Raw genomic sequence first — 27,339 nt, 5'->3', positions numbered from 1 at the left:
TCCTTAGAGCTCTTAGATGAAAGATGCTAAGTGCCAGAAGTTCTTATTTTTCTTTAAAATATTGTTGGCAGCTCACATTACTGTTTGTAGAGTTTGTTTTTCTAAAAATTCTCTGCAGAGTACTTCAGGATCTCTCTATGAAAATATTGTAGCTTTCTGAAGAGCTAGGAGGTATTTGGTGTGCTGCCGCAGACCTTGCTTCGCAGTTTCCTACGGCTTGAATGAGTTCAGCCCTCACTTTTGGCTAGCTGTGCTGTGATTTGTGTTGTTTGGATTAATAGATCAGTGGTTCATCATATAATAATGTGTTGTAACATTGAGATATTTAAAATTTTTAGATGCCATCACCTGAGGCTGTGCATTACAATACTAAGTACAGATCAGTCAGGTTTGACTGTGAAAGCTTTCAGGCTTGTTTTAACTATTTGTAAAAAGTTAATAGCTTTTAACTAACTGGAAGAAGTCAGAGGAACTTTGCAGCTTTTAAAGCTTTTGAAGTAGGCCAGGCAGGCTCCGTTAGAAGGTTCGAAAACATTAACATCCTTGGCAGCAGGTGGGATGGGGAGGAAGGTGCTGGAACTGCCTGGCTGACATTTAGAAAACTTGGTGTTTGCTCATTTTTTACATAGTAATTAAACCTTCAGCAGTCAATGATCAGTGAACTTCGAGCTCAATAATACAGTCCTTTGAGTCAATTGAAGGAGGGTGTAAGAAAAAAGGGTGAATGGAAAAAGTGCTCGAGCACCATGTGGAGATGAATGAGGGCATTGGAAATTGTCAGATGTCACATGTCATATCAGTAGGAGGCTTAAAGTGAAAAACAAACATCAAGAATATAAAAGAATAGAGACTGTTCTTTGAAACACATCTAAGTGAGGCATGGACCTGAAAGAGAGTAGAGAGAGTAGATAAATTTTGTTATATATATTGGCTGGTTGTGAGGTGATGTGCAATTTGTTAGAAGTGAGCTCTAACACAGAGCACCACGCAGAATTCCGGGCAGCACCTCCCTGCCTGAGCTTTGGCTGCATGCTTGTTTCACTCCTCCACAGCGTTTTTATCTCCAGGATTGATACAGAAGTGAAGAGTCTAATGACCTTCGGGTGAGTCACTCTGATTCTATTGATAGCTCAGACAATCCCCAAATATCCCGTGTACCTTGTTTTTGATTATGGCTCTTCTTCAAGTCCACAGAGATTGTGACATTTCAGTAACAGCCTCAGTTCCTCTCTGCGCAATGTCAGGCATTAAACCAGCACAGAACGTGATGGAGCATGAATCTGCAAGCTCTTCTCAAAAGGTAGCTGGGAAGCTTCCAGAGCTTTATTCTTGAAAAAGTTCAGGAGACTCGTAAGAGTGTATCAGTAAGACTGCGAATTGCATTTTGTGAAGTAACGGAAGGGACAGAGGCTGGGTTCAGGCACTTGCCAGGGTTTGCAGGTTATGATCTATTCAACACGGAGCGTACCTTTTCCTTTTAGGTACATGCTGTACAGTTGCCATAGTTTCAACTAATTTCTGAGCATTAGGTGTGTAACATCAGCCCATTGGCCTTAGCACGTGAGGTATGTCACAGCATTTAGAAGTCCAAACATCTTTTGAAAAGAAAGTCTCGTCCTAGACTTTGGTTTCTCGGCAGAGTGCTCTTTCACAACCAGAACAATGTGAAAGATGACTGCCCGACCTGCCAAGAGACGGGCCACGAAGCGGGCCTGCACGTCAGATGGGCTGGTCTGCAAACCCTTCCCAGTTTCTATCCCGTGACAGGGCAGAAGAGGGGTGCCTACGCACAGTCCTGTGTTGCAAACTGCTTGTGCTCCTCCCATGTGACCCGCTGCACGCCAGCCCTGTGTTGGGATGCTTTTTTAGTATGCTCTTCAGAGCTGGAGTCAATGCCGCAGACCCATTTTAGATGTCTTTTGATCGTGTCCTCTTTCCTGACACATTTACGATCATAAAACAGGGAGGAGTGCAGGTCTTGGCAGTGAGCTCCCGGGAGGACGTGCACTCCGCCCAGGCAGAAGGACGGCAGAACTGAAAGAAGTGGCTGTGAAGCTACCTCTTACGAGGGTTTTTTTTCCAAATCCACCAGAGGAAGTTTTAGGGATGTCTTTTACAACATGTTTGTGTTAATTTCATTGCATCTTTGAAACCTCTCTTGCAAATTAAGATCCCAAACATTAATTGACAAATAATTGTGATATTTCTTTTCGGTACGTGGTCGGCTGAAATGCAGAGAATTTAAAAACTTAAAGAAGTGCCCGATTTGTAGTAGAGTAAATACTTCTGCTTTGTTCCGGAGGAGTGTTGAAAGAATAGAGTTTTCAAAAACATGGAAAGTCACTATCCTCACAGTTGAAATTTCAACAGATGCTTTGTAATTTTTCTGTCTCTCCGATTACAGTAATAACTTTCAGAAGCCAGAGAGCAGTTCTCTTACCAGAGGCCTTTTATGAGAATAGCCAGTTATGGGTGGAGTAAAAGTCGAGCACAACTGGTGGTCTGGTTCACTTCAATCAGCATTTTATGCAAAACTTGAGTAGCTCAGAGGTCCTTGGAGAAAGGAGAGAAAGGCAGCAGAGAAGAAACCATAGGTAACTGAAAGGCACTTTTCTAGGAGCTTTATCACTTGATCATGGAATTTGTTCCAGTCTAAAACGTGGCACTCAAGTTGCAGCCTTAGCGTTGATTAAAGAAACACACATTTTTAAGGATGTTTTGTGGTACCCAGTATACTAGAATATACAGTATCCCTAAAACAGAATGATTTCTGCCAAATAATGTGCAACTAAGTAACAGCTTCTGTATCTGCTGCTATTTTTGAATGGCAGTAGTGATTTGGCTCTGTCAATAGGGTGTCCGGTTGTGTGTTACCATTCATTGACTTCCTCAGGGAAGGATTGCAGGTGCGTGCCCGGAGTTCAAGGGCTCCCGGGGAAGCTTGGTGAGGCCAGCTGTGTTGAATTAGGCATTTTCTTCAGTGCAGTCTGAAAGGGATGTAGTCTGGGAGAAATGATGCTGGAAACCATCCCTCACTTACAGGCAGAAGGAAAACACTACCTAGAAAGGTTTATTTTGCAGGCTTCAAACCCTGCCTATGCAAATACAGACTTTGAGACTAGTTTGCTTGTAAATAAGGCTTCAAGAGGGCTTTTGACTGCTGCTTAAAAAAAAAAAAAAAAGTAAAAAGGACTGTGATTTTATTCTCGTGTTTGTTTTGACTGCAGTCTGGAAATACCAGGCTTACCAGTTATTGCAGCCCAATCTGGTAGGATATTCAGGTTCCATTCTGCTACCAGTGCACTGATGGTTCGAGCAGATTAAATAGGGCAGGATGGTTTAACCTCAGCAGTCTGAAGAAATACCTCCTACCCTTGGGTCAGCTTTGCCGTCAGTAGCAGCAGATTGCAATCGTGTGCAGAGCTGTGCATGGGTAGGAAGAATATTGCCAGGCTCCCTGCTCTCATGCCACCATTTTGGTGGCAGTAACTCTGGCTCCTTGCCAGTTATCTGGCTGTACAGATAGAGGACTGTTCTCCCTGTTTCCCCAGTCTGTTACAGCTTACTGTTTTGAAGATTTTTCTGCAACTTCCTTCCTAACAGGCTATTATCAAGGCTCCCACTCTTCCAGAATTCTCTCAGAGGTGTGCTAGTGATGGAGCTAAGAAGTCATGAGTTACTGCTTGTATTACCCAGTGATCTTTTGACCTCTAAATCTTGAAAGACCTACCAGCTTTATTTATTTCATGGTGGTGATGATTTTATTTAAAATTTAAAAATCATTAGGGTTATGATTTGAATATTAATTCCAGGAGCAGTCTCTTTTAAGCATGTCTATATTCTTTGGAATATTAACTCAAGTATTTCTTTATTTCACTAAGCAGATACGAGAGGAATTCGCTAAGTGCTGGAGGGATTATACCAAATACAAAATTATAAATTACAATTTGTAGAGAAATTCTTGTTGGAAATCTGAGAGGATACAAATGTACTATTTGTGACAAGGCAGACTTGTCAATGAGCTTTTCAGAGGACTTTTAACTGTTCAACAAAGGTGTATCTTTCGTTTATATGTGGATAGAGATTGATTCCTAAGTACTGATACATTCAGAAAGTACTGCAAACATTTTCTTTATTTGAAATCCATAAAAATTGTCCAGTTTTATTAAAAATAAAAAATAAAGTTTTACAATTAGCCATTAGTTTAAATATTTATGTCTATTAATTTTTTGTTTCTGCATTTACACGGATCACATGCCTAATGAATTTTGCTCAAGATGCTGAACACGCTTTGTGTATTTTTTAGGTTTTGTGGCATTCTTTCAGCATTCTAATGTCTGGTTTGAAAACGTGTATTTTTAGACTGTACCCCTTAGAATGTTAAGTTGAAAGCTTACTGGAAACTTTTCTAATGATCTTGGGCTTTGTAAGTGCAGATTGAGTAAGAGAAAGAAGGTGCAAATCAAACTGAGTTGGGTTTCTTTACCTTTGAACTGATTCTTTTCTTTTGTCAATTGTGCTGTAATATCTTTGCTAATTTATTTTTCTGTGACTTTTTTTTTGAAAGATTCAGTAGGAATAGGAAAGGGGAAGCAGGAGGCTTTTTAAGGGTTTTGCAACAGAGCCATTTGCCATCCTCGAGTGTATGCTGAAAGGGACTTCACTGTTGTTGCAACATCTGGACTGCAGATTATTCATCCATAGACAGTTCCAACAAAAATTAAAATCAAAGCACTCCATGTAGCTTGTCCTCTAACATGCTGAGGAGTTAGTAAGAAGAGAAGAATGTTCTTAGTATGACTTTCATTATTTCTAAAAACATTTAGCCCTAACTGAGAACACCCAAAGAAAAAAAAAAGTCATGCGTGTTTTGTTTTTCTATGCGTGTTTTATCTTTTCTCCCCAAGGACCCGTTTTTTTCCCCTCCTTTTTTCCACGATGGGTTCTTTGATTAGCATACATTGTCCTGCCCATAAGGAACAGCTGAAACGTATAACTGCAAGAATTCAACCAATAGTATCCCGAGCACTGGTTTCAAATATGGGCATAAGGATTCCCTTTATTGCCACTAAAAGGGAGGATAAACTTTACCAAATGTTGAAAACAAATCTAGCTTTTGAAAGGCTGCACTATGAGCAGTGTAGCTGTGTGCGAATGTCCCTGGAACAGTGAAAGAGCCATTACCTCATCCTCCGCCACCAGCTCCGCCTGCCCTTAAATATTCTGGGCACACGTCTCGCTGCCGCTGCTGCGTGCCAGGAATCGGTAACCAGTTTGCTCCAACAATGCCTGGGTGGGTGCTCAGGATGTGGCCGTGCATTAGCAAATGACCCTGTGTGTGGGGGAGTTTGACTGAACAGCAGCTCCCAGCCCTGCATCTGATGTGGCTCTGGATGCCAGAATTTTAATTCATTCTTGCCCGCCCAAATCTCAAGTGACCGGATTCTGAGAATGAAAAATGTGGCCAGCTGCTTTCGTGGGCATACAGTTGGAGTAGCGAGCTGGGGAGGCTGCATATAGGAGCCTTCAGAAAAAGAGTTAAGGAAAAGAGAAAGGAGCACCAGCTCTTAGCTCCCTTTTGACAATTCAAACTGTCAACTGATTTGGGGTTTGGTGGATCTGTAAAGGAAGAATCTGAAAATCTTTGCCTGTATTTCTGCATTGCCAATTTAACAGGTACCCCTTTAAAAGTAAATGCAACCTAATGCTTCACATCTACAGTCAACAGAATTGCAAAAATTGAAGCTGAAGTACTTCTGTTATGTGTAAATGGAGTGAGGGTGTGGAAGGAGAACTTAGGGCAGGGACACTAGAAAATGTGAAGACCGGGACTGCTCCTCAATTTCAAGGAGGTAGTCATCTTCATGTCTCATATCTTAATGCCTCATTTCACAGTTGCATAAACACAAAAGCAATACTTAGTCCTGGTAGATAGATCTGAGAGAACCAGCAGGTTTTTCATGTATCTTGTCTGAAAGTGGAGTGTGTTTTGTTCTACTGGCTGCTGCAAGCTCTTTTCCCTGCTCTTTGAGAAATGCACAGATGCAATGGGGTCAGAGAAGGTGAGAAAATCCTCACAGGATGTTTTGGTTCATTTCTTTCACATTCTCTTTCCTGTGAGGAGAGAGAAGAAAGGAAAAAAAAAAAAATAACTGTGCTACAGAATCTGCTATAACATGATGACTCAGGGCTGTTTTTACCAGCCGGGACATGTCCCACGACTGCACTGGAAGTGCTTGTGGTTCTGAAGCTTATGGCTCTTAGCTCTGCTAACTGCTTTGCTCCCCAAGGCTGATGCTTCTCGTACAGAAAAACCCTACTTCTGCAATAGTTTTGCACTTTATTCTTTCCCCTTTATTAGAGCGACTCGGCCTTACTCTGCTTGGATCCTTTAGGTGACTTTCAGACACCCTGCACTTGATACAGTTTTCCAATCAATCTGATTCAGGTGTTACTTTTAAGGCAAGCCTAAACATTCAGTAAGGTGATAATGTGGAACGCATCCTCTCCTAGCACTTTGCTAGGTAACGGTCACCTAAAGAAACTGATCAGCTGGAAAGTAGCGGCAGTATTGTTTAGATACGTTATTCATTCTGTGAAAACAGATGTCTGCAGAATTTCCTGTCTTTCTTTTGCTCCCACATGAAATAAAACCGGTCATTGAGATCACTTCCTAGAACATTCTTTTGTTAGTGTCAGGAGTGTAAATTAACTTTCACTGAAAGGACGTTACTCCAGGTAATTGGGTGTAATTGCAAGTAAGCCTTCACGTTCCTGGTGGAAGAGTTTTGGTTTGGTCTTCAGTGAAACAGGCAAAGTGACTGAGAAGATTAATTTCATAATTTAGTGGGGAGAACCTGTAGGGTTTCTGTCCAAGTAGTGTGAATAACTGCCTCTCCGTGGAATAAAGAGAAACTGTGAGAAATGTGCAGTTTCTTTATTTACTTTCCTGACCCAGAGATTCTTTCTTGTAGTTACCAGAAGACTCAATTTGCAGCGTATCCTTCTTTCTCTTCATTGGACAGCTGTGTAACATAGGGAAGATACAGTTAGTTTTCTGATTTTTCTGCTTTTCAGTCCCTGTTTTCCTTGCTGCATAGTTGAGTGAACTCCGACAAGTTGTTTTGGCACTAATTTTGGTAGTATTTTAAGTATATTGTTTTCTTTCCCAGAAGGTTTAAAATAGGCATAGTGATTCTCCTAGCTCACTGTGGCAGCAGTACGGTATTGAACAAACACGAAGAAAGAAGTACAGCCATAGGAAGACAATGTAGCTGCCTGCCAAACGGAGAGCATTCGATCAGCTTGTTGGTACCATGAGCTATTTAAAAAGTAGTTGACTTCTTCAGTGTAACCAAGAAAAGTCTTAGGCTCTTGCTATTAAGAGAGTCATCCCTGGAATTTAGCGTTAAGCTAATGCTTAGTTTTGTGAGAACTGTAAATATTTCCAAAATGGGATCTTTGGTATCAAACACAAGGAAGATTTGATTTGTTTATTTATTTATTTAAACAAGGGCTGGCATCGGAGCTGCATTAAACTCTCCACCCCCAGCATGAAAAGATTTCTTTGGCAGCAGCATGTTTGTGATCTGTTTCTGTTAGCAATGACAGCCTCTAAGAAACATTTGTAGCGCTTGTTTGCGAGATTCTCTCGGCTTATGCTTCTTTCAGGGTAGTGTGCGCCTTCCGGCTTTTTTAATACAAGTGATTGTGCAGCTAGGTGGGGAGCTTGTCTGGATTAAAAACACACACACACACACACACACACACACAAGAAGAAAACTTTGTCTCCTAGTTCAGTTTGTCAAGAAGTCTTAAACTAGCAAGGGGAATGAGATAAGAGATAAAGCACACACTGGCAGTGCCACTGAAGGGCTCACCAAAGCACAGCCCTCACGTTCGCGTTGTTGGTTTTGCAGTAAGTCTGGCTGTACCAGTACATCTGGTAGGTAACAGTAAATGCTAAATAAGAGCTGGTCTCTTCATTACCATCTAATGTCTGGCTAAAAGTTTTCCTCTGTCAAACTCCCTTTTCAGATTCATCACCGTGTTTTTGCAGAAATAGTATTTCCTAGCATTTGAAAGATAACATTTGGAGTGTCTGGATAATACAAAGCCACACTTGCCAAGTACCACTAACATTTGAAATTTGGTGTTGCTTTATGTCCAACAAGCAGCAGCAGCATGCGCTGGTGTATTTCTGACTCTTTGTGGCTTAAACAGCAATTTGCGTGGCTGTCTCTGCTCCTGCGCTACCCGCTGGGTTGTGTGAGCACCACTGCCTGACTCAGGAAGTCAGTCATCCGACGTGGTGACCCTTCCCAGCCCAACAAGAGGAGCTGGTTCTGGCTGTGGCTTTCCTGGTTTCCTTACGTCTTTTCATGACCTGCTGTACAATAGCATTCCTCAAACTCTGGCACATCTTGAGTGTCTCTGAAAAAAAACTTCAAGCAGAGGAAATGTCAAACCAGTGACTGGGATGACATGATTTTGACAGCCCATATTTAATAATCTGTGGAGCTGTAGGGCTGGGTTTTGTCATTGGCAATCCAAATGTTCTGCAACAGCTATTTGGTGATTTTCTTTGCAGATTAGTGATATTTGGGGCAAATTCTCACGTGGTATAAATTTTTATAACAACACATACCCTAATATGGTCTGGCAGTGGTTCCTCAGGCCACGGAAAAGTGCCTTGAGACAAATAATGACACATGCAGAATTACAGGTGTCTGGCTCACTTCTCTCCTTACAAATTTGGTCATGTCACTAAAAATATTAGGAGTACAGTGTTTTTATAAAAATACTGTGCTACTTACGTATCTGTGGTTTACACTCTAATGAAAAGAAACTTATTTTTCCCCTCTTGTACAGTTAAAACTTGGATGAGTGACATTTCTCTCTTCAATGTACCGACTGGTACTATAACCCTGTCTGAGCTTTTCTCCTCTTCTACCCTGTATGACAGGAGTCCATTTTTTAAAAAGGGCTTTGTGCATCGGTTACATCAGCAAAGCTCCTGAACATACCGACCTTTTTTGGACTTTTCTAGGTCCAATTTGCATACCTGTTAAAGGGGAGAAAAAAAAAAGCAACAACTCCTCAGCTTCAGAAACTGTAAATGCTCTGCCAGCAAACTGCTGATCTAATGAGATTTATACAAATGTCAGCAAGCTGTATGAACTTCCCCTGAATTTATGCTTTCAGTACTGCATGTAGAACTTGCTGAGTAAACAAGCCATCTCCTTCTAGTAATCATAATGCCTTTTAAATTTTCTAAACACACCAGTTCAAATGAATTTAAGGGGCAAAAGAAACAGCAGTGATGTGCAGGGATTTTCTGTTGTCTTGGTTTGATGGGGGACATGTTTTTTTTTGTTTGTTTATTGTTTTTGTCTTTTTTCTGTTCTCTTACCTTAGTGTTGTCTTTGTGTTAAATTTTGCTGCAGTCTTCATTCCTGAAATGTTCTTCATATTAAGAAATGACGAGATGGAGGAATCCAATGTGTCTTCAGAAACACACAGAGATAACATTTTTATTGGATATGACCAGTACTCTCTAAAAGCATACTTGTTAAAATGTACACTTTTGATTAGTTATTTTGAAGCTGCACTACTTTCTCCATTCATTTGCATTCATTCCCTAAATGTTGCTTTAAATCATTCAAAAAGTCTTGCTGTGAATCAGTTTCTGGTAAATTCCTTAGCCCTTTTGCAGCATCTGAAAATTGAATTTAAATATTTATTTCTATATCTTTTTCAGTTATTTTTTTCTTCCTTTCAATAGATTCCTGTTGATCTATATTTTTGAGATAGATTTTTAGCTTTGTTTTAGACATGGCTGCATTGTACCAATCCTGTAAAGATGAAAAGTTCTGTAAATACGTTTATCTTCAATGATGTAAGATGCTAATTTTAGAGGGTATATTTTGCTATTAGTTAATATATTCAAATCTGAAAATAAACACACCGCTTATGCAGTTTCCACTCTTGCTATTTATAGCCTCTTATCTTCCCTGCTGTTGGTAGATGTAATTAACAAGCCATCACTGGGAATTTTCCTAATCACAGAAGGCTCTTAGCTGTAACTGGAGAAGAATCTACTCTCAGTTCTGAGTAGATTTGACATGAGATGGGGCAACTGGCATAAGTTATCCTTGCTTCTGCCAGTTGTCCCACCTCATGTCAAATCCATGACCCTGTCACGTCCCACTCACTTCCACCTCCAGTCATGAACTTTAGGAAAATTAGGGTTTAGTGAAACAGTTTGTCCGATTAAAAATATCTGATTTTGCCAGCAATACAGTCCTCATTTGCTTGTGTTGTTTTCTCCTGCCCTCCTAGAAATGCCATCGGCTACCTGGCACACTTTGTCCTTCATTGAGAAGGAACAAACGTTTCTGGTAGTTTGGGTATAGTCAACCCCACAACCTGCATGCCCTCCTGCTGTGTTTAGCCAATTCCTTCATACTTAGTAATATTTGAAATTTATAATGTCAGGGATGACTTAAATTTCCAAGGAGCTATTTAGTTCTTCAATTTCTCTGACTCTGCAAAGAGGAAAAATATTACCCATGTTAAAAGACAGAAAGGGAAAGCATCCTGTACATGCCTCTCCCTTAACCTGTTGGTAACTTCACTTTTAAGCAAAATTTGATTGGAAGTTCAATATTTCCGATTGCTCTCACAGAGCCCCAGTCTTGTATTACTTACCTCTCCTCTCACATGCAATGATGTCAGTCCTGGCTGGGGGCGGGAGGCAGCCTGCAGCAGCAATAAATCCCCCTGAATCTCCCTAGCTTGCAAGGTGACTAAAAACAGGAGGTTGTTTTTCCAATAAGCTGTTTGTTAACATTTAATTCCTGTTAAATTTAATTGCTTGGTCAACAGTCTAAAATGAGTTCAGGGTTTCAGATCATCAAAAACAAAAGTATGACAAAAATGTTGTCAGCAAAATAGACTGCCAAAGCAGGAGTTTCTGAGCTGAACAGGAGCTGGGGAGGTACCCAGTGGAGAAGACTTTTTTACTTCCTCTGAATTTTAATACCTGCAGTTAGACAGAGAAACTTCATTTACTTGGAGCTTTATTTGTGCAAATTCAGATTATAACCCTTAACCTTCAGAACTCTTCTGCGAGCCAAGTAGTACTCATTTTGGTAATGGGAAAACTGGAGAACTGGCAGACTGACTTGCTCAGTGAGTGGGACACCGACAGCTCCAGACCCCCACCAGCTTCCCCTGGCTACTTTTCTTCCATGCCGTCCTTTAGAATATGCTATATGGGAGGCTGACGTTTCTTGGGGTGAAGTACCAGAAGACCATCTGAAGGCCCAGGCTCTGCCTGTAAGAACAATTACCGGGCTAGTGTTTGCTCTAAGAAATCCTTTATCCCTGTTGCAGCGATGAATATCAAACCTTCAAAAACAGATCAAACATTACAGAAAGTTACAGTTCTCATCTCAGAATGTAGTAGAAATTATCCACGTAAACCCTTTAATTGTTGGGTTCTTTATTTTTAGCAGTTTTCTCTGCTGGATTAATCTACATGCTTGGCTGTTGGCTGGAGTCAACTTGAAACAAGTTCAATTGCTGTCAGTCAGATTCTCTAGGTTTGCAGTTGTTTTTTTTGTAGAACAGAAGTAAATGCTTTCTAGTGGACGGATTTCAAAATAATATAATGCCATTCTATTGAGCTCTAGCTGGAAAATTCAGTGGATAAGGCTGAATCAGAAAGAAAGGAAGTTAACTTGTTTACTTTCTCCATTGTGTAAATAACTCTTACATGTTTGTTAACCTGCAGTTCCTGCCACTGCTACCACAGTTTGGTTTAGCACACAAGGAAAGGGTAGTCTGATTTCCTACAGTTTTCATTTTCATGTTATTACTATTCAGAGTTAACAGGTATTGCTGCTATGTCACAACATTTAAGACAAATTGGATCATTTCTAAATGATCCTAGACTGCAAAACTTCTTGATGCTTCACTTCGGCGTGCAGGAAGAATCAATGGGTAAAGAGCTTTTGGCTTCCAGTAGCTGAATGGATTTGAAGTCTGCTTTGGTGTCTTCGAATCGTAGAATCACAGAATATCCGAGTTGGAAGGGACCCACAAGGAGCATCGAGTCCAACTCCGGGCTGCCCAGAGGACGACCCTCGTGAGGAAGTTGTAGACCACGATGAGGTCTCCCCTCAGTCTCCTCTTCTTGTCCAGCCTGGTTGGAAGTGCATTTAGACAAAGCGATTTCATATCACTGAGCCAGAAGCAGAGCTTCGTGTGTGAAATACTTGTGTATTTCACCAGAAACCAACTTGTGTAAAATGATACAGCTGCATAGGAACTGATACCAACTACGTCATGTGTAACTTCTGTGATGATTTTAAATGTTCAGGCTTATCAGAGGGAAGGGGAAAGAATTTAAGTTGTGGTTTAGTGTCAGAAGTAATGATACAGCATTTTCTACATCTAAAGTAAAGGTTATCTTTGGATCAAGCTGTGCTTTGCGGTCGTGTTCTTTGTTTTCTGACTTGACAGTTGCTGCAGAGGAAGTCTCCTGACTTGCAGGCACACGTACTTTGCTTTCAAGGGGGATGGAGCAAATTATTCCTGGTTTTGTTCGATGCTGCAAATTTAAATTCAGAAAGACAAAGAATTCTGAAAACAAATCGGAATTGTATAAACATAGCATTAACACTGCTTGCATGAAAAAGGTACTTTCTGAGTGCGAAGGAGATCATTTAGAATTACAGAATCATTAGGGTTGGAAAAGACCTCCAAGGTCATCCGGTCTAACCATCACCCTATCAATGTCACCCACTGAACCATGTACCTAAGCACCAGGTCCAACCTCTCCTTGAACACCTCCAGGGATGGTGACTCCACCACCTCCCTGGGCAACCCGTCCCAATGCCTGACTGCTCTTTCTGAGCAGAAATGTCTCCTCATTTCCAACCTCAACCTCCCCTGGCACAACTTGAGGCCATTCCCTCTGGTCCTATCACTAGTTACCTGTGAGAAGAGGCCGACCCCCAGCTCCCCACCCCTTCCTTTCAGGCAGTTGCAGAGAGCAATGAGGTCTCCCTGAGCCTCCTCTTCTCCAGACTAAACACCCCCAGTGCCCTCAGCTGCTCCTCACAGGACTTGTGTCCCAGGCCCCTCACCAGCTTTGTAGCCCTTCTCTGGACATGCTCCAGGGCCTCGATGTCCTTCTTGTAGTGAGGGGCCCAAAGCTGAACACAGTACTCGAGGTGTGGCCTCACCAGAGCAGAGTACAGAGGACAATCACCTCCCTGGCCCTGCTGGCTGCACTACTCCTGACACAAGCCAGGATGCCGTTGGCCTTCTTGGCCACCTGGCCATGCTGCTGGCTCATGTTCAGGCAAGCATCCATCAACACCCCCAGATCGTTTTCCTCTGCACAGCTTGCAAAATTGTATTTAGAAAATGATGGTGTACATGTAAAGTTCCTTCAGATGGAAAGAGCCAGAAAGCCTAATACTAGAAGCTGAGATTTAATAACTCTACATTGATTAAATTCTGTATATTCCTCTGATCTAACTAACTCTTAATAGGGTATTAAGTGTGTAATAATGTAAAAAAGTATGAGAAACCGGTTTTGTAAAGATACCCCCTTAATATATTTAAGAGAAGCTATGGTTATCTGTTGTGTCACACTACTGGCAAATGCTGTGCACAGTATACGCTGTGAGGGGAATTTTGCATCACTTCAAAATACAAGCAGCCTTTGCCTTTGTAAGCAGCCAATTTTATTACTAAAAATCTTCTCCCTCCTCAACACAGGCTTCTTAATACGTTATAATTAGTATTTTCAGCTTGCTTTGAGATAGGCCACATCTAGAAGTGAGGTGTAAAGGGATGTGAAAATACTCCAGAAAATACAAAGGTGCCAGTCTGAGGGAGGTAAATCTGGAGTAAGGGGTGTGGTAAAGGACATGAAAATACGCGTAAATTAGATCAGAACTCTATTATTTGTAATGCTTCTTTTTTCATGACTTAATTTGGTTTTTCCCCTTATTTTTGGTATTCTTAGCTTGCAAGTTATACCTTTTCAGAGGTTTGTGTTTGATTAGCTAAACTTTTGAGAGCAGGAGTTTGAGGATGCCAGGGTTCTTTTTTTTTTTTTTTTTTTTTTTTTTTTTTTAGTTTGGTTTTCTTTTTTCTGTTGGGCTTATCTTTTGCATGGACAAATTTTGACTTTCATTCCTGAAGCTGAACATATAAAGCTTCTCTATGGAAAAAGAGTGTGAAGCAGGGAAATGTGTAACAGCGCATGCAAAGATCTGTTTCAAAACTAGCAAGCTATTAACAGTGAACGGTATGTTCTATGGCATGGTTGTATTTATCCTGAAACTATACGAGACCGTACCGATAATATGCTAGTCAAAAGTGATGGCAAAATTGTTGTAATGTTTGTCAGATGCTTCAGTGGAGAATTAAAAAAAAATATATAATAATGTTTTGCATTCTCATTTCTCCTCAGAAAACCTGAGAAAGGAGTCCAGTACCTAATTGAGCGAGGTTTTGTGCCCGACACTCCAGTTGGTGTTGCCCACTTTCTCCTGCAAAGAAAAGGTCTCAGCAGACAGATGATTGGAGAATTTCTGGGCAATCGACAAAAACAGTTCAACCGAGATGTGTTAGAGTAAGTATTTTATGTGGGGAGGCGGTAAGTGTATTTCAATCTTCAAGGTGTTTCATCATGCTAGAGGAAGTTTTGCACTGAATGTTTGGCCCATCTCTCTGGATACTGTTCTGAAGGAGGGTGAAACTAGACTCTAAGGATTGAAAATGAAAGCGTGAATACAAGTGAATATTTATTTCTCTGCTCTCCAGCTGAGCTATTGTTTCTTTTATTGACCCAGAAAGATTTATATTCTCTGTAGTCATGTACATTTACTCCAAATTTATGCTTTAATTTCACTGGTGTTAGAGTACATTTTTTCAAAGTCTTTTCCTTAGTCAGGCTCTCTAATATGAATGAATGAAACAAAATTGTTTTATATGCAGCATAAGGCTTCATTAGTAACAATATGAAAATAATTTTTACAACTAAATGGCTCAGATGTTAGATAAACAGGGATTTCACCATGTATAGACAAGATCTACGCAAAATGGTCTTTTTCAAAAGTTTAGATAAAAACGATTTGAAAAAAATAGAAGCAGAAAACTAGACATTTAGCAGATTGGTCTTAAATTTCTAGTCCTTATATTACAAGTAGACTGAAAAAGAAATCGCCTCATTTGAAGAGGCTGTTCATTTCAAACATCTGTTCTTTGGGGGATTTTTAACATATGATACACTGACCTGTAAACATGAATACATCACAGTCCAGTTTTTGTTCAAGGTATTGTATAGGAAATTTAGTTAGTTGTTTAACAGGACTGCTGAGAATGAAAGAAAAAAAAAAAAAAGAAAAACCAACCCCACAACATTGTGCACATTAGGGAAGACTAGGAGGAATTCTGAGCACAATTTTTACCAGAGTATAATAAAAGCTGTGCTTCAATTTGCATTAATCTATGGCCATGGCCCTTCCTGAGGACTGAATGTTTCTTGATACTGTTGATACCTCTCAGAATCATTAAGGTTATGGTATCATGGTATAAAATGTGTGCAAATGCCTTATATTTTCTTTGCATTTTTGTTACAGTCTGCTTTCGGTGCCTTCATACTGTAAACATGTTGGTTGTATTCCATACAGTCATCCTGATCTTATTACTACACTGTCAGAACTTATCTATTTCAAATGCAAGCTTGAACACTGTATTAATATGCTTAATGGCACATATCCATGTGCCATAGATGCTTTTTAGAGATCTTCTGGTTTGTTCCTCTGTCTTACTCAAGGCTGCCTTCTTCTATAGTACCACGCGCAGCAGAAAGCAGTGGTAGAGGCAGGGGGCTGGCACAGTCACTTCATGTTGCCCCGGCCAATAAGTGGAGCATATCAGACATGCTCCTGGAGCCACTGCTGTTCTGCAGTGAGCCTCAGCTTTCCCTGCCTGACCAAGGAGTACCTGATGCGGTAGAGATGTAGCTGAGAATCTGGCCTTTTACTGTGTCTTGACTTTGCATTAGATAACAAAATATAGTCACTTACTCAAAGGAAGAATAAAATAAAATCTTCATGAAGAATGCTGCTAAGAGCAAAAGGAAAAAGTGATGTTCTGTTGCTGTGCTCACTCCATTATTCCAGTTCATTCCACTGCACGGTTATGTGTAAGAGTGCAGGGAAACAGTACAGTAGAGATTCAAGGCGCTTGTAGGTGTCTTGCCCCACCAAATGGTATGTTCCCCCCTTGCCTAAATTTTGTAAAGAGGTAGGAAGCAGGAGATAGATCCCAGGAAGAAGGTTCAATTACATGTATTTGCCAGGCTGCTTCTTGCTTTCATGTCTGCAAGATGCAGCTCTAATAGTAAAGATGTGTCTTCAGTACAGGCTTATTCACCCACAGTACATACATAGCCCAGATCTCCTGCAGTGTCTAGAGTCTATAATCATGTTCTCTTTATCATTATTATTATGATACCATTTATTAAGGGTTATCATTTTGTTAACCATTGTTAACAAAATATTAACAAGTATTCCTGATATTACTGCCTTCATGATTTCATTTGCTGTAGACCTAACCAAAATAATTACTTTTTTTTTTTTTTTTTACTTTTTTTTTCTTTTTTTTTGTCATGACATAGCCACTAAAGACATTTTGCTTGCTATTTTAAAATATTCGCAGAACAGTACTGGTTCCAGCTAGGAACATTGACCATGGTGGTGTATCCACTGTCTCTGTAGTTTGTATAAAGAAGATTGCCCCCTCCCTATTACGCTGTTGGCAGCATGTTTCTGGAGGTCCTTCATTGCTTTAATTACTACAGTTTGACTCCAGCTTGTCTGCACATGTGCTATACATCTTTAAAGGAGAAAAGACCTTTTGAAAGTGTTACAGAACTTATAATAGGTGGGAAGACAGTAAACATTATTGCAGAATTGATAATAGGTTTTTAGGTGTGGGTTGTAAAGGGCGTGAGAAATACCAAGGCTGTTTGTTTCCTTTCACTTCTGCATAAAAGAAAAAATATACAAGGTAAAGTGAATAAATTGCTTTAGTATTAATCTATGGTAGTTATAACATTACTAGCAAAAATATGAGCTACTCTAATTTATCATTGTAAGCTATACATATAAGAAAGGCTTTTAAAACTGGATTGTGCTTTCTTTCTGTGGTTTCTGCATTACAGTGTTGTTACTTTCAGTGATTCATGCCTGCTTATTCAGAAACTAAAAGCAAAGTTTAAACAAATGAAATGTATAAGCTTCTGATTTTAAAGTAGTCTTTAAACAGTGTTAGAATGACATTGTTCGCATTGTTAATTATATTAAACTTGTTCCTTTTTATTTTTTTGTCAGCACTGTATTTTCAGAGCAAGAAAGTAATTATTCCTATATAAATATTAACTGAAAGACATAGTAAATGATGCGGAGATGAGAATTACAGTAGCGGTAAAAGCATATCAAGACAAGATTAATTTTTCTTCTCAGTATTTAAGAACATTCCTGGACATAACTGTTTGGTACATATTATTGTGCTTGCTGCAAGCTGCTTGAAATTTGGTATTTCAAGTGGTATAAATTCCTTTTTTATTAGCATTGTAGGCATTGACTAGTATTAGTTGATTAGCCTGAAAGCACAAACCCAATAATTATTCCTGGCAATGGCATGTGACTCAAGTTGGACAGACATTTGTCATTGCAGTAGCTCTGCTGTTAAAAATATATATATAAATAATTTATTTTTATTTTCTGCTTACATGTACACATTCTCACTGATCTGTTCTTGTTCACCTACAATTATTGCAGTTGCTGCTGCAGGTTTCAAAAATCTCCATGAATCACTGCAATCGGTGGAAAATTGAAAGTTTTTTTTGGTCTCAAAATTTTACTTTCGGTAATGTACTGTTAGAAATGGAAAGACCCAATGGCAATATGTTTTTATCCTAGCTGTGTTGTGGATGAGATGGACTTCTCAACAATGGAACTGGATGAAGCACTCAGGAAATTTCAGGCTCACATCCGTGTTCAAGGAGAAGCCCAGAAAGTAGAACGGCTCATTGAAGCTTTTAGGTATGATGCTGAAACAAATTATTCAGTCACCAGAAACCTGCTATTGTCTAGCTGTCAAATTGGAGAACTGGGGAAGCTGAGTATATCTAGGTTATTTTCTTATTTATTTGCACTGTCCTTGTGAGCTACATACAGTCTCAAATACAGCATGGTATTTGTGGTGGTTTCACTAGATAGGAAATGTAGGGGTTTTTTGCTGGTGCTATTCATGGATGTTATTTGCATTGATGTGGAAGGCTTCTCAACCGAACGTTCTTTCTTGTATCAGCTGAAGAGAAATTTCAGGATTTTTTGAATGTCTAGCGATGTATTTGCATATGATAGTTTATGTGAGTGAAATTATGACCATTTACCTTTCAGAGTATATATGCTTTCAACCTTTCATTAATCATTTCAGCAATAGTGGAATAAATAGCATTAATTTATTAATACCAACCAAGCATACATTATCCAGGGCAGGAGATGTAAATCAGCATGTGACAGTAAGCTAAAATCAATGCTGTATTCTTATCTGGTGTCAATGGGTGTTACCGAAAAAAATAAAAAAAAGAATATCGAAGTTATTGTAGCTCAGGGTCTGCACTAAGAAGTGAAGCTACAAAGGTAGTAGAAAACAAAAGCCTTCCATATTCTAGAATTGCCTTATAAAAATGTGTGGATGGAAAACTAAATATAACTATGGAGAATCGAATAATAGCTTGCTCAGCCTCTGGAACGTAGCAGTTGTTTTTTTTGGTGAAATTAGAATAGTAATGAGTAGCTCTGACAGCTTTCCCCTCTTTGCTTTTCTACAGCCAACGGTACTGTATCTGCAACCCAGGTGTTGTGAGACAGTTTAGAAATCCTGATACCATCTTCATTCTAGCTTTTGCCATTATACTGTTGAACACAGATATGTACAGTCCAAATGTGAAACCAGAACGCAAAATGAAGCTAGAAGACTTTGTCAAGAATTTAAGGGGTAAGCAAACTCTAACCATAGTCATCATTAAACTTTCTTCCTGCAACTGTCACTGGAAGAACAACATATTTCTTTGGGGAGGAAAAAAAAAAAAGAAAAAAGCAAAATGCAGGAGACTTGATTCTGATTTCACTTGACTTTTAAAACCACCATCACTTTTACTGTATTTTTGGAATACTGGAAACAAAACTAAACAGATAGTATTTTGTATTTTTGTCTTGTCTTTCTTGAGTAGATGTCTTGTCAGGCCCTTCTATTCCCAGTTTTTTCAATGTAGCTGAAGAGTGACCATTACCATGTGCCTTAAATTTTTAGATACAGTTGAAATTTGCCACACTTAGACCCTTCACAAAGCCAAAGGACAACTCATAAAGACTGCAGCTTCTGTGCACGGGAATGAAAGTGAATGAATTCTTTTTGCAAGAAAGACAGTCTGCATATATATAAATCTTCATGTGGTGCCACTATGTTGCAGATTCTACCTGAGAGGAGGAATGTAATGTCTAGCTAGTGAACTACACCACTATGCTGCAGCATAAGGTTACTAATGATTTCTCATAGAGATGCTGTCTCCACAGTTTGTAGTTTGCTATTTCTCCATAGCAGCCAATGTCCTAATAAGGGACGTCAGATCTCTGTTCTGAATCGTAACTCCAAAACCATTCTGAAAGGTACACTGTAAGTAGTATATACATTTATTCAATGTCTTCACTGGTATGTTTTCTGATAAAGAAACTATTTGCTAGCCTATTGCACATCTAAGCCTATAATTAGATTGTCCAACATTTTTAATTCCATGTTTGTATCTCAGATCTTTCTGCTCTGGTTCTTTCTGGTGAAAAAGAACAGATTTTTATGCAGTATCAGCTCAGACAGTGCTCAGCTTTGTCTAAGGGGAAGTAGTCCCTGTACAGCTGAGGAAGATTATACATGAGGATATGATACCTCCTGCTGTTCCTGGGCATTCAAGGAAGAAGGAATCAGGCAGCATTTTCTTTATCACAGAAAAGCACTCAGATGTTGGAGAAACAAAACAAAGCTGAAGTCCCCAATCCCTTTTTTCTTTTAAGGTAGTTTGTGTCCATAGGGAAGAAGAAGCTTTTATTACAGTTCCATTACTATGTGTTTGTGCAAAGGCCAGGAAAATTGCCTGCTCAGTCATTGCAATCTTCTCCCCCTGCTTTCAAGCACTGGACAAGCACAGCTTAGTGCACAGTCTCTCTGCTTTTGTCAACAAAGGATGTAGCAGCATGGTATTGAAACAGGCTTACCATTGGCTTTACCAGGCATTACCATTGCAGGCACCAGCAAGCACTGATGTATTGCTTCGCAGACATTTTCTCAGTCTTACCTGAAAGTGGGCGGAATGACAGAAAGACAGAAACAAGTTGCTTCATATCAAAAAATATATTGGTGCATCTCACGTGCACGGCAATTGGTGTTCATGAGTGCAGTTACACACTATCATGTTAATGCTACTGAAAACAAAATACCTGTGGAGTTCTGGAAATTCATATCTTGAAAATGAGAGTCTGGTGTTGATTTTATTCCCTTAGATTTAGGGAAGACAACAAATGACCTATTCTTAGCAGGTGCAAAGAATAGCAAAAAATTTAGCTTAGCAAAATTTAAGTTAGCATTGAGATTTTAACATAAACTCCGCTAAGATGTAAAAATGGCCTGATGTTCATCTCTAAGGGTAATACTGCAGTCATATTTGTCGCATTAAGTACAGAACACTCTCTCTGAACTCCAGTCTGAATGCCAGCAATTCCTTCATGCAGGCATTTTTGTAACACACTGCCTTGCCTTTAACTTTAAATGCCTGGATCTCAAAGAGCAGTCTGTGGAACATTTGCAAGTGTGGAACAGAACAGAAGCTGTTTTGCTTGCTTCTAGTTGCAAAGAAACCATATTTTATCACAGTGATTTTTTATTTGAGCAGTCATTCCACTGAATGACAAAATATTGTATTTTGGCTTCTGAATGGGAAATAAGAGGCTGTTGCTTTAAAATGCGTCTGAAACATAAATATGCATCTCCCTGTCCCAGAAAATCTACTTTTAAGACACTTACTGAAACTGGGCTCCTTCTACTGCTGTTAAAAATGCATGATCAAGCTTTCGACTCTGGGGCATTTGTTAGAATGCTTGTGTGCTGATGATACTCATACAGTGCTAAACAATAACATTGTCAATAGGCTATTTTTTTGATCTATTTTTCCAGAGTAAATTAATTGGTTTTGAAATTATACAGGAAATGCCTGTTAATTTCATGTTGCTGGATATTCTTAAAGGTTGTCTTGTAGAAATGTTTCTGTGAGCAGAGTGTTGAGTAATATGGGAGCAGAGGAAAAATAGGACAGTTGTGCAAGGAAACTTAAAAGAAAGGATTTGTATTTGAAATCAACCTTTTTATGTATTAGCTTTAGACTAGGGTTTTAAAACAAACAAACAAAAAAAACGTAATGGTGTACTTTCCATCAATGTCTTGTATGGGCATAGCAAGCATTTGGGCAAAAATCAGTGCTTCAGTACTGAGTAACATAACTTCTACTACTTGGTAAGGGGAGCCCAAGAACATCATGGGAGATGTCAGCTGACAAAGTAGTGACAGCTATGAAACAAAACAATCTGATAATAAGAACTCTTGGGTTCTGCAGGTGTGGATGATGGTGAAGATATCCCACGAGAAATGCTGATTGGGATTTATGAGCGAATCCGCAAACGGGAACTGAAGACAAATGAGGATCACGTATCCCAAGTCCAGAAGGTTGAAAAACTCATAGTAGGAAAGAAACCTGTAAGTTTTCATTGTTCTGAATGTCAATTACTACATAAAAAGGAGATGTAGGACAATACATAATCGTGTTGCTTAGATTTATAGATTGGTTGTTAAATAGCAAAAGATTAAAATCATCAAGATAATAATTTGTTATAAGGTTGGTTTTAATTTGGGGTCATTCACAGTGCAGATGAATCTGTTGTTGCAGTCTGGTATTCTTGAGTGATGATATTCTGAGCCTTAAACTCATTTTAAGATATTTTTTTCCCAGCGTTTTCTCTCTGTGAAGCTTTATAATTTTGAAATTACACTTGGAAATGCCTGCATTTTAGTCAGTTCTTATGTTTATATGTCAAGAGAATTAAAGTGTGTTGTAAAGTAATGTTGTAGAGAATCGTATTTCAACATTTATGCCATCAATTATGACTCCAGAATTTACAAGTAGTAGTAGAGAAGTTGTGTTAATACCTGTGCCTTTCTGAGCTTTGCAGCTAGCTCAGTGAGCTGGTATTTGTAAGAGGACATTGTGACATTTTGTTTGAGAACTGGAAATCAGATCCTAGGAATTGTAATGCTGGTTTTGGGTATCCAAAGATACCTCTTGCTTTGTCGTGGGAAAAATCCAGAAATATTTTGCTATATAAATTAATTTTCAAAGCATCTGTTAGAAAAGGAGAGAGAAAAAGATCATGGTGTTTTTCCCTCTGTTTTAGGAGCTAAGAGAACACAAAGATTTTCAGACCATATTTTATCATGATATCTAATATTGAAAGGGAAAATGGATACTCAGCCTTCAAGAATTCAAGTCCTAGAGTCATCTGAAAATCTTCATGGTAGAAGCCACAAAGGCAGCCCAGAACAAATCCAAAGAAACAGAGGACTTGTCTATTCTTAGTACTACTTGATTTTTTTTCGCAGTAATGGGGAATTCTACTGAAGTAGGGACTGGGTTTTTTGTTTGTTTTTGTTTGTTTAATTTTGTTTTTAAAGAAAAAGAGCATGGATCTCAAGATTGTCTCTATTATTTTTAAAGAGCTTTGAATTGTGATCTCTTCTCAGAAAAGCCCTAAATAAAAGGGGAAAATAGAGGAACCAACAAAATAAAATCTGATTTGCTTCTGTTCCATAGTCAGGAAATACTGAGGAGGTCTCCTGGAAGAAGCAGAAGAGAGAGAAAGCAAAATTTCCTCAATTAATAAAAACTTTTACGTATTTTTGAGGAGAAGGGAAATAACTATACTAAAGTCCATTTTTCACAGTCACTTATGCTTTCATATGAAACTTACTTTCCACAATTGACTGGGGATTTAGCTTTAAATATAGGCTTCTGTGGAGATTTTTTTTGTGTGTGTGTGTGTAGTTCGTCTTTATTAAAGCATGTGGCAACCCAAATCCTAAAATTAATCCTGAACCTTGTAAATCAAGTGGGATTAAGAAAAACAATGCCCTGATGGAGTCCTAGGATGAAGGATTTTTCGGTTGAGATACTTTTTAACTTTGTGAAAGAAAATATAGGAGATAGCCAACAGTCTTTATTGATAGAAATATTTGTTTTTACTTTATAGGCATTTAGTCATAGTAAGACCGTGATGTATTTACTTGCTATGATACAATACTGTGTTTCTCTGAAGTTTAATGAACTTGTATATATGTCTTTCTACTGTAGATTGGATCTCTGCATCATGGACTTGGTTGTGTAGGTATTTTTCTCATACTCATTCAAAGTTTGTAGATGTTTTATCTGGCAATAATGCATAACATTACATTTAAGTATTTTTAGAAATTGGGCTTCTTTCAAGCAAACTTTTCCTATTCTTATGCTAATTACTATCCACAGTGTAAAGATTTCCTTAAGAACATATTTCCCAAAGACACTCTTTAATTTACTGCCTAGAATTTTCTAGTCCATTTTAGTATACATTTCATGCATTTCAAATGCTGTTATCACTGTAGAAGTTAGCCAGTAAAGAATAAATAAATAAGCAAGCAAAATTACAGTTGTATATCACCTGGGTTCCAGTGTCTTTATTATTTATTGTCCATTTCAGTATTGAATGATGCTCTAGAAAGATATTGCCAGTTATTTTAACAGTTCTCTCATGAAAGGTGCATGGACATAGAAAATATTGATTCCAGATAGACCTGTTTAATAATATTTCTAAAACTATTCTTCTAATGCAGTATTCTACTTGCTTTCATTTCATGATAACATTCTTGCTAGTAGTTTCAAATAAATAATAAAAATACCCCCCAAAAAAAACCACCCTCAGTGAACAGGAGTGAACGTTGTACCCCAAAATCTGATAACCTTGTACAAAGTTGTTCCTAATGATTTCTATTTTATCGATTATAATTTCATCAATATAATGCGCTGTCCTCATTCGGGACAATCCAGGGAAGTTACTTTAAAATTCCATTTGTCTGTCTTCTATTTCTTGCTCTTCCTGTGTAAGTAGCTACAAACATCCAAAGCTAGCTTTGTATTCCTAAGTGGAGTACCTGTCATTGTTTCATGGAAACATGTCTGGCAGTATCACTGGACTGTAAAAACAAACTGGAAGATGTAACCTTTGTGAAATACAGTGTAAGGGAATCTTACATGATCATCCATTGCTATGAAGGAAAGCATTTTTATAGTTGAACTTCAATACCAGAGCTCACTAGAATTGTTTGCAAGTTCATAGACTCAGTGACTACCCTTGGGTTTTATCTTGCTATAGTAAATCTAAGACTGCCATGTACTGGGGAAAGTAAGTCTGGAGGCAGGGGAGAATGAGGACATGCAACTTTCATTCCTGGTACTTTTCACTGGGAACCCACAGAAGCTATTCAATTACCAGAACAGTCAGCTTGAAATTTAGAAACCATCAAGTTCTTCACCATCAGCTTGAAATATAGAAACCATCAAGTTCTTCACCATTTGTCAAGACATTGGCTCCTTTAGAAAATGTCATGTTTTGTTTTGTTTTTTTCTTAATACCTGCTCCTTGCAAGTCCAGGGACAGTGAGTAATTAAGCTAATGCCATAAATAAATTAAATGCTATTAGCATTTTATCTGTTATTAGCAGAGTTACTGTTCAATTTTGTGGAAAAACTGCAATGTCACCAATGATTTGACAACCAGTCAGGAACAAGCTCTTTTTCCATTGCGTTGTTTTTTTTGGTTGGTTGGTTGGTTTTTTCCTGCTGATGTAGAGGAAGAAGCAGCATTAGCAGTCTTTGGCTTTTCCTTTGGCTAGTAAATCTCATAATTCCTATGCAGAATCAGGAATTATAAACAAATATAAGATATAAATGAAATATGTTCAGTTACCAAAGAATATTCTGTACTTCAAATTGTTAAAATTTAAAGGACTTCTTTTAATATTATTGACAAGACATCATCATTTGCGTTTGAAAGAAGTGAAGTCTCTCTAAACTGAAAAAAACAGTTCTGAAGGTATATTCAGCCAGCATTTCTAATAATCAAATGGAAAATTGTTCTTGGTTTTGTTGCTGGCCTGAGAAAATAAACCAGCCTGAAAACGCATTTACTATTTTCTAATGTCACCTTTTCCTGGGTATTGCGGAATGAAAAAATTGAATTAACTCAGTGGCTGACAAAAAGTAATTTACAACATCAGCAAATTCATCATCTCACAAAAGCCAAAGTTGTTTTGCATCCTTTCTTCAACTATTGATATATAAAAATGCTCAGGAAAGAAAACATCATTTGCAGTGAGTTCCCAGCTGCTTATTCTTAAGTTCTTTCAAGTTTTTCTTGTTCCACAAAGTAAAACTCTATCCCTAATAAAATTTCCATTGTCATCCACATGCAGGATGCAAGCTGTAAGAGTTTATATAACAACATTGTTGAAGTTTGAATGTTATGCAATTTGAGGCATACAAAATCTTTTTGTTGTTGTTGTTGATGATGCTTTAATGAAAAAGTCTAATGAACTTAGAGGTAAAGATACTTAAAGTATTCAAAAAAGACTCTAAGTATGAAAGGCACTCTTTCTTGACTAAATATTGCTTTAGTAACCATTAACCTCTGTATGACAACAGGTTCTCTCACTACCCCACCGGAGGCTCGTTTGCTACTGTAGGCTGTTTGAAGTCCCTGATCCAAACAAACCTCAGAAGCTTGGGTTGCACCAGCGAGAAATCTTTTTATTTAATGACCTTCTTGTGGTATGTATTTTTCAGTTTCAGCTGGTTGGGGTTTTTTGTTTGTGCATTTTTTGTAGGATTACCTTTGCTAATGCAAAGATTCAGAGAGGGCTAATGTTTTCCCGGTCATTTAACCTTTTTACTGAGCATCAGACCTGATTATATTACAAGATCTATTCTACTATTCATATGCTTGCATTGAAACAAGGGAATCTTTGCCTGTTAATCTTATCATCATGCTTTTGTGTAAGTAAAGACTATGATGCGGGGGGGCTTTACTGAACCGTCACCAGGTTGTTCGTGACATTTTATCTATCACTTACAAATTTGGTTCTCTAATTATTTTTTTTTTCTGGAGATCTCTGTGTGGAAAATGTCTTTTTTTCTTTTTAATGTATTCTTTAGCTGTCTACAGAGTTGAATAGGTTTCTAGTGAGGTACTCAGAAATGCCTGTCTCCATGAATTCAGTGGCAATAAGTGCAAGAGCATTTCTAGAAATAGGTATCTATTACGTGTTATTCTGTACTCCAACACTCTCAGGATGATTAATATTTAAATTTTCTTAATTTTCTTCACTATATAGAAATTATTTTTAAACTGAAGCCTTTTATTGATTACTATACTTGTTTATAACAAAGTACTTTAATACAGTATCTTTTACTATACAGAACAAAAATAACCTCTGGCTTACTCATTTGTCTAAAGAATGTTTCCATTCAATAAATAACGAATTCCAGTTTATTGTGGAAAAACAAAATTAGATATTATTTTGTTTTCTACAGATGTTCTATGAACCAGGCATGTTTATTCATTGAAATAGGAACAGGATATGTTGAAATATATTTTACAGTTGACTTTACTTTCTAGTGTGCATTTAACTTGACTCAGTCTTCTGAAAAACAAACATTCAAAACTAGTGACAGCTTGGGATTATATGGCTGATTTACTCTGAAAAATAGGAAAATTTGTTGCACTTTATTTGGAATGCATTTTGCTGTTAGCTGGAGAGCTAAGTTAAATATTTCAAATTTTCTGTTATGAAGAAGGCATTCTTCAGATGTACAGTTTCATTGCATATAATTTTTTCATACGTTCAGACCTTAAAACCAGGAACTAAGACAAGAGCAACAAAACAAAAACAACAAAATGTTAGTCCCTTTGATTGTGAGTATAAACTCTCAATTGTTAATGTGAGTTTGGATGTAAATTGGTGGAACAGTGTCATCTTACAGTGTCATCTTCAGTCTGACAATTTCCTGATGTTTTTTATTACTTACTTGAACATCTGTAGTTTTATCAAACA

General features: G+C 38.3%; 1 protein-coding gene across 19 annotated transcripts in view; it reads left to right on the top strand.

Annotated features, from left to right (window-relative positions):
- Positions 1-27,339, top strand: part of IQSEC1 (IQ motif and Sec7 domain ArfGEF 1) — a 341,882-nt gene that overhangs the window by 294,363 nt on the left and 20,180 nt on the right. For 17 of the 19 annotated variants that reach the window (XM_068694436.1, XM_068694434.1, XM_068694440.1 and 14 more), the window contains 6 exons: positions 14,495-14,656; positions 18,015-18,137; positions 18,932-19,098; positions 21,761-21,900; positions 23,549-23,578; positions 25,931-26,056. In XM_068694436.1, coding sequence (XP_068550537.1) covers positions 14,495-14,656; positions 18,015-18,137; positions 18,932-19,098; positions 21,761-21,900; positions 23,549-23,578; positions 25,931-26,056 — 748 coding nt within the window. The remainder of the gene's footprint in view (positions 1-14,494; positions 14,657-18,014; positions 18,138-18,931; positions 19,099-21,760; positions 21,901-23,548; positions 23,579-25,930; positions 26,057-27,339) is intronic. The other 2 variants (XM_068694437.1, XM_068694438.1) reach the window with 1 other exon arrangement.

Source organism: Anas acuta, chromosome 11, assembly GCF_963932015.1.
Source record: "Anas acuta chromosome 11, bAnaAcu1.1, whole genome shotgun sequence".
NCBI lineage: Eukaryota > Metazoa > Chordata > Aves > Anseriformes > Anatidae > Anas > Anas acuta.
The sequence above is the reverse complement of the archived record's forward strand: the minus strand, read 5'-3'. Positions and strand labels throughout refer to the sequence as shown.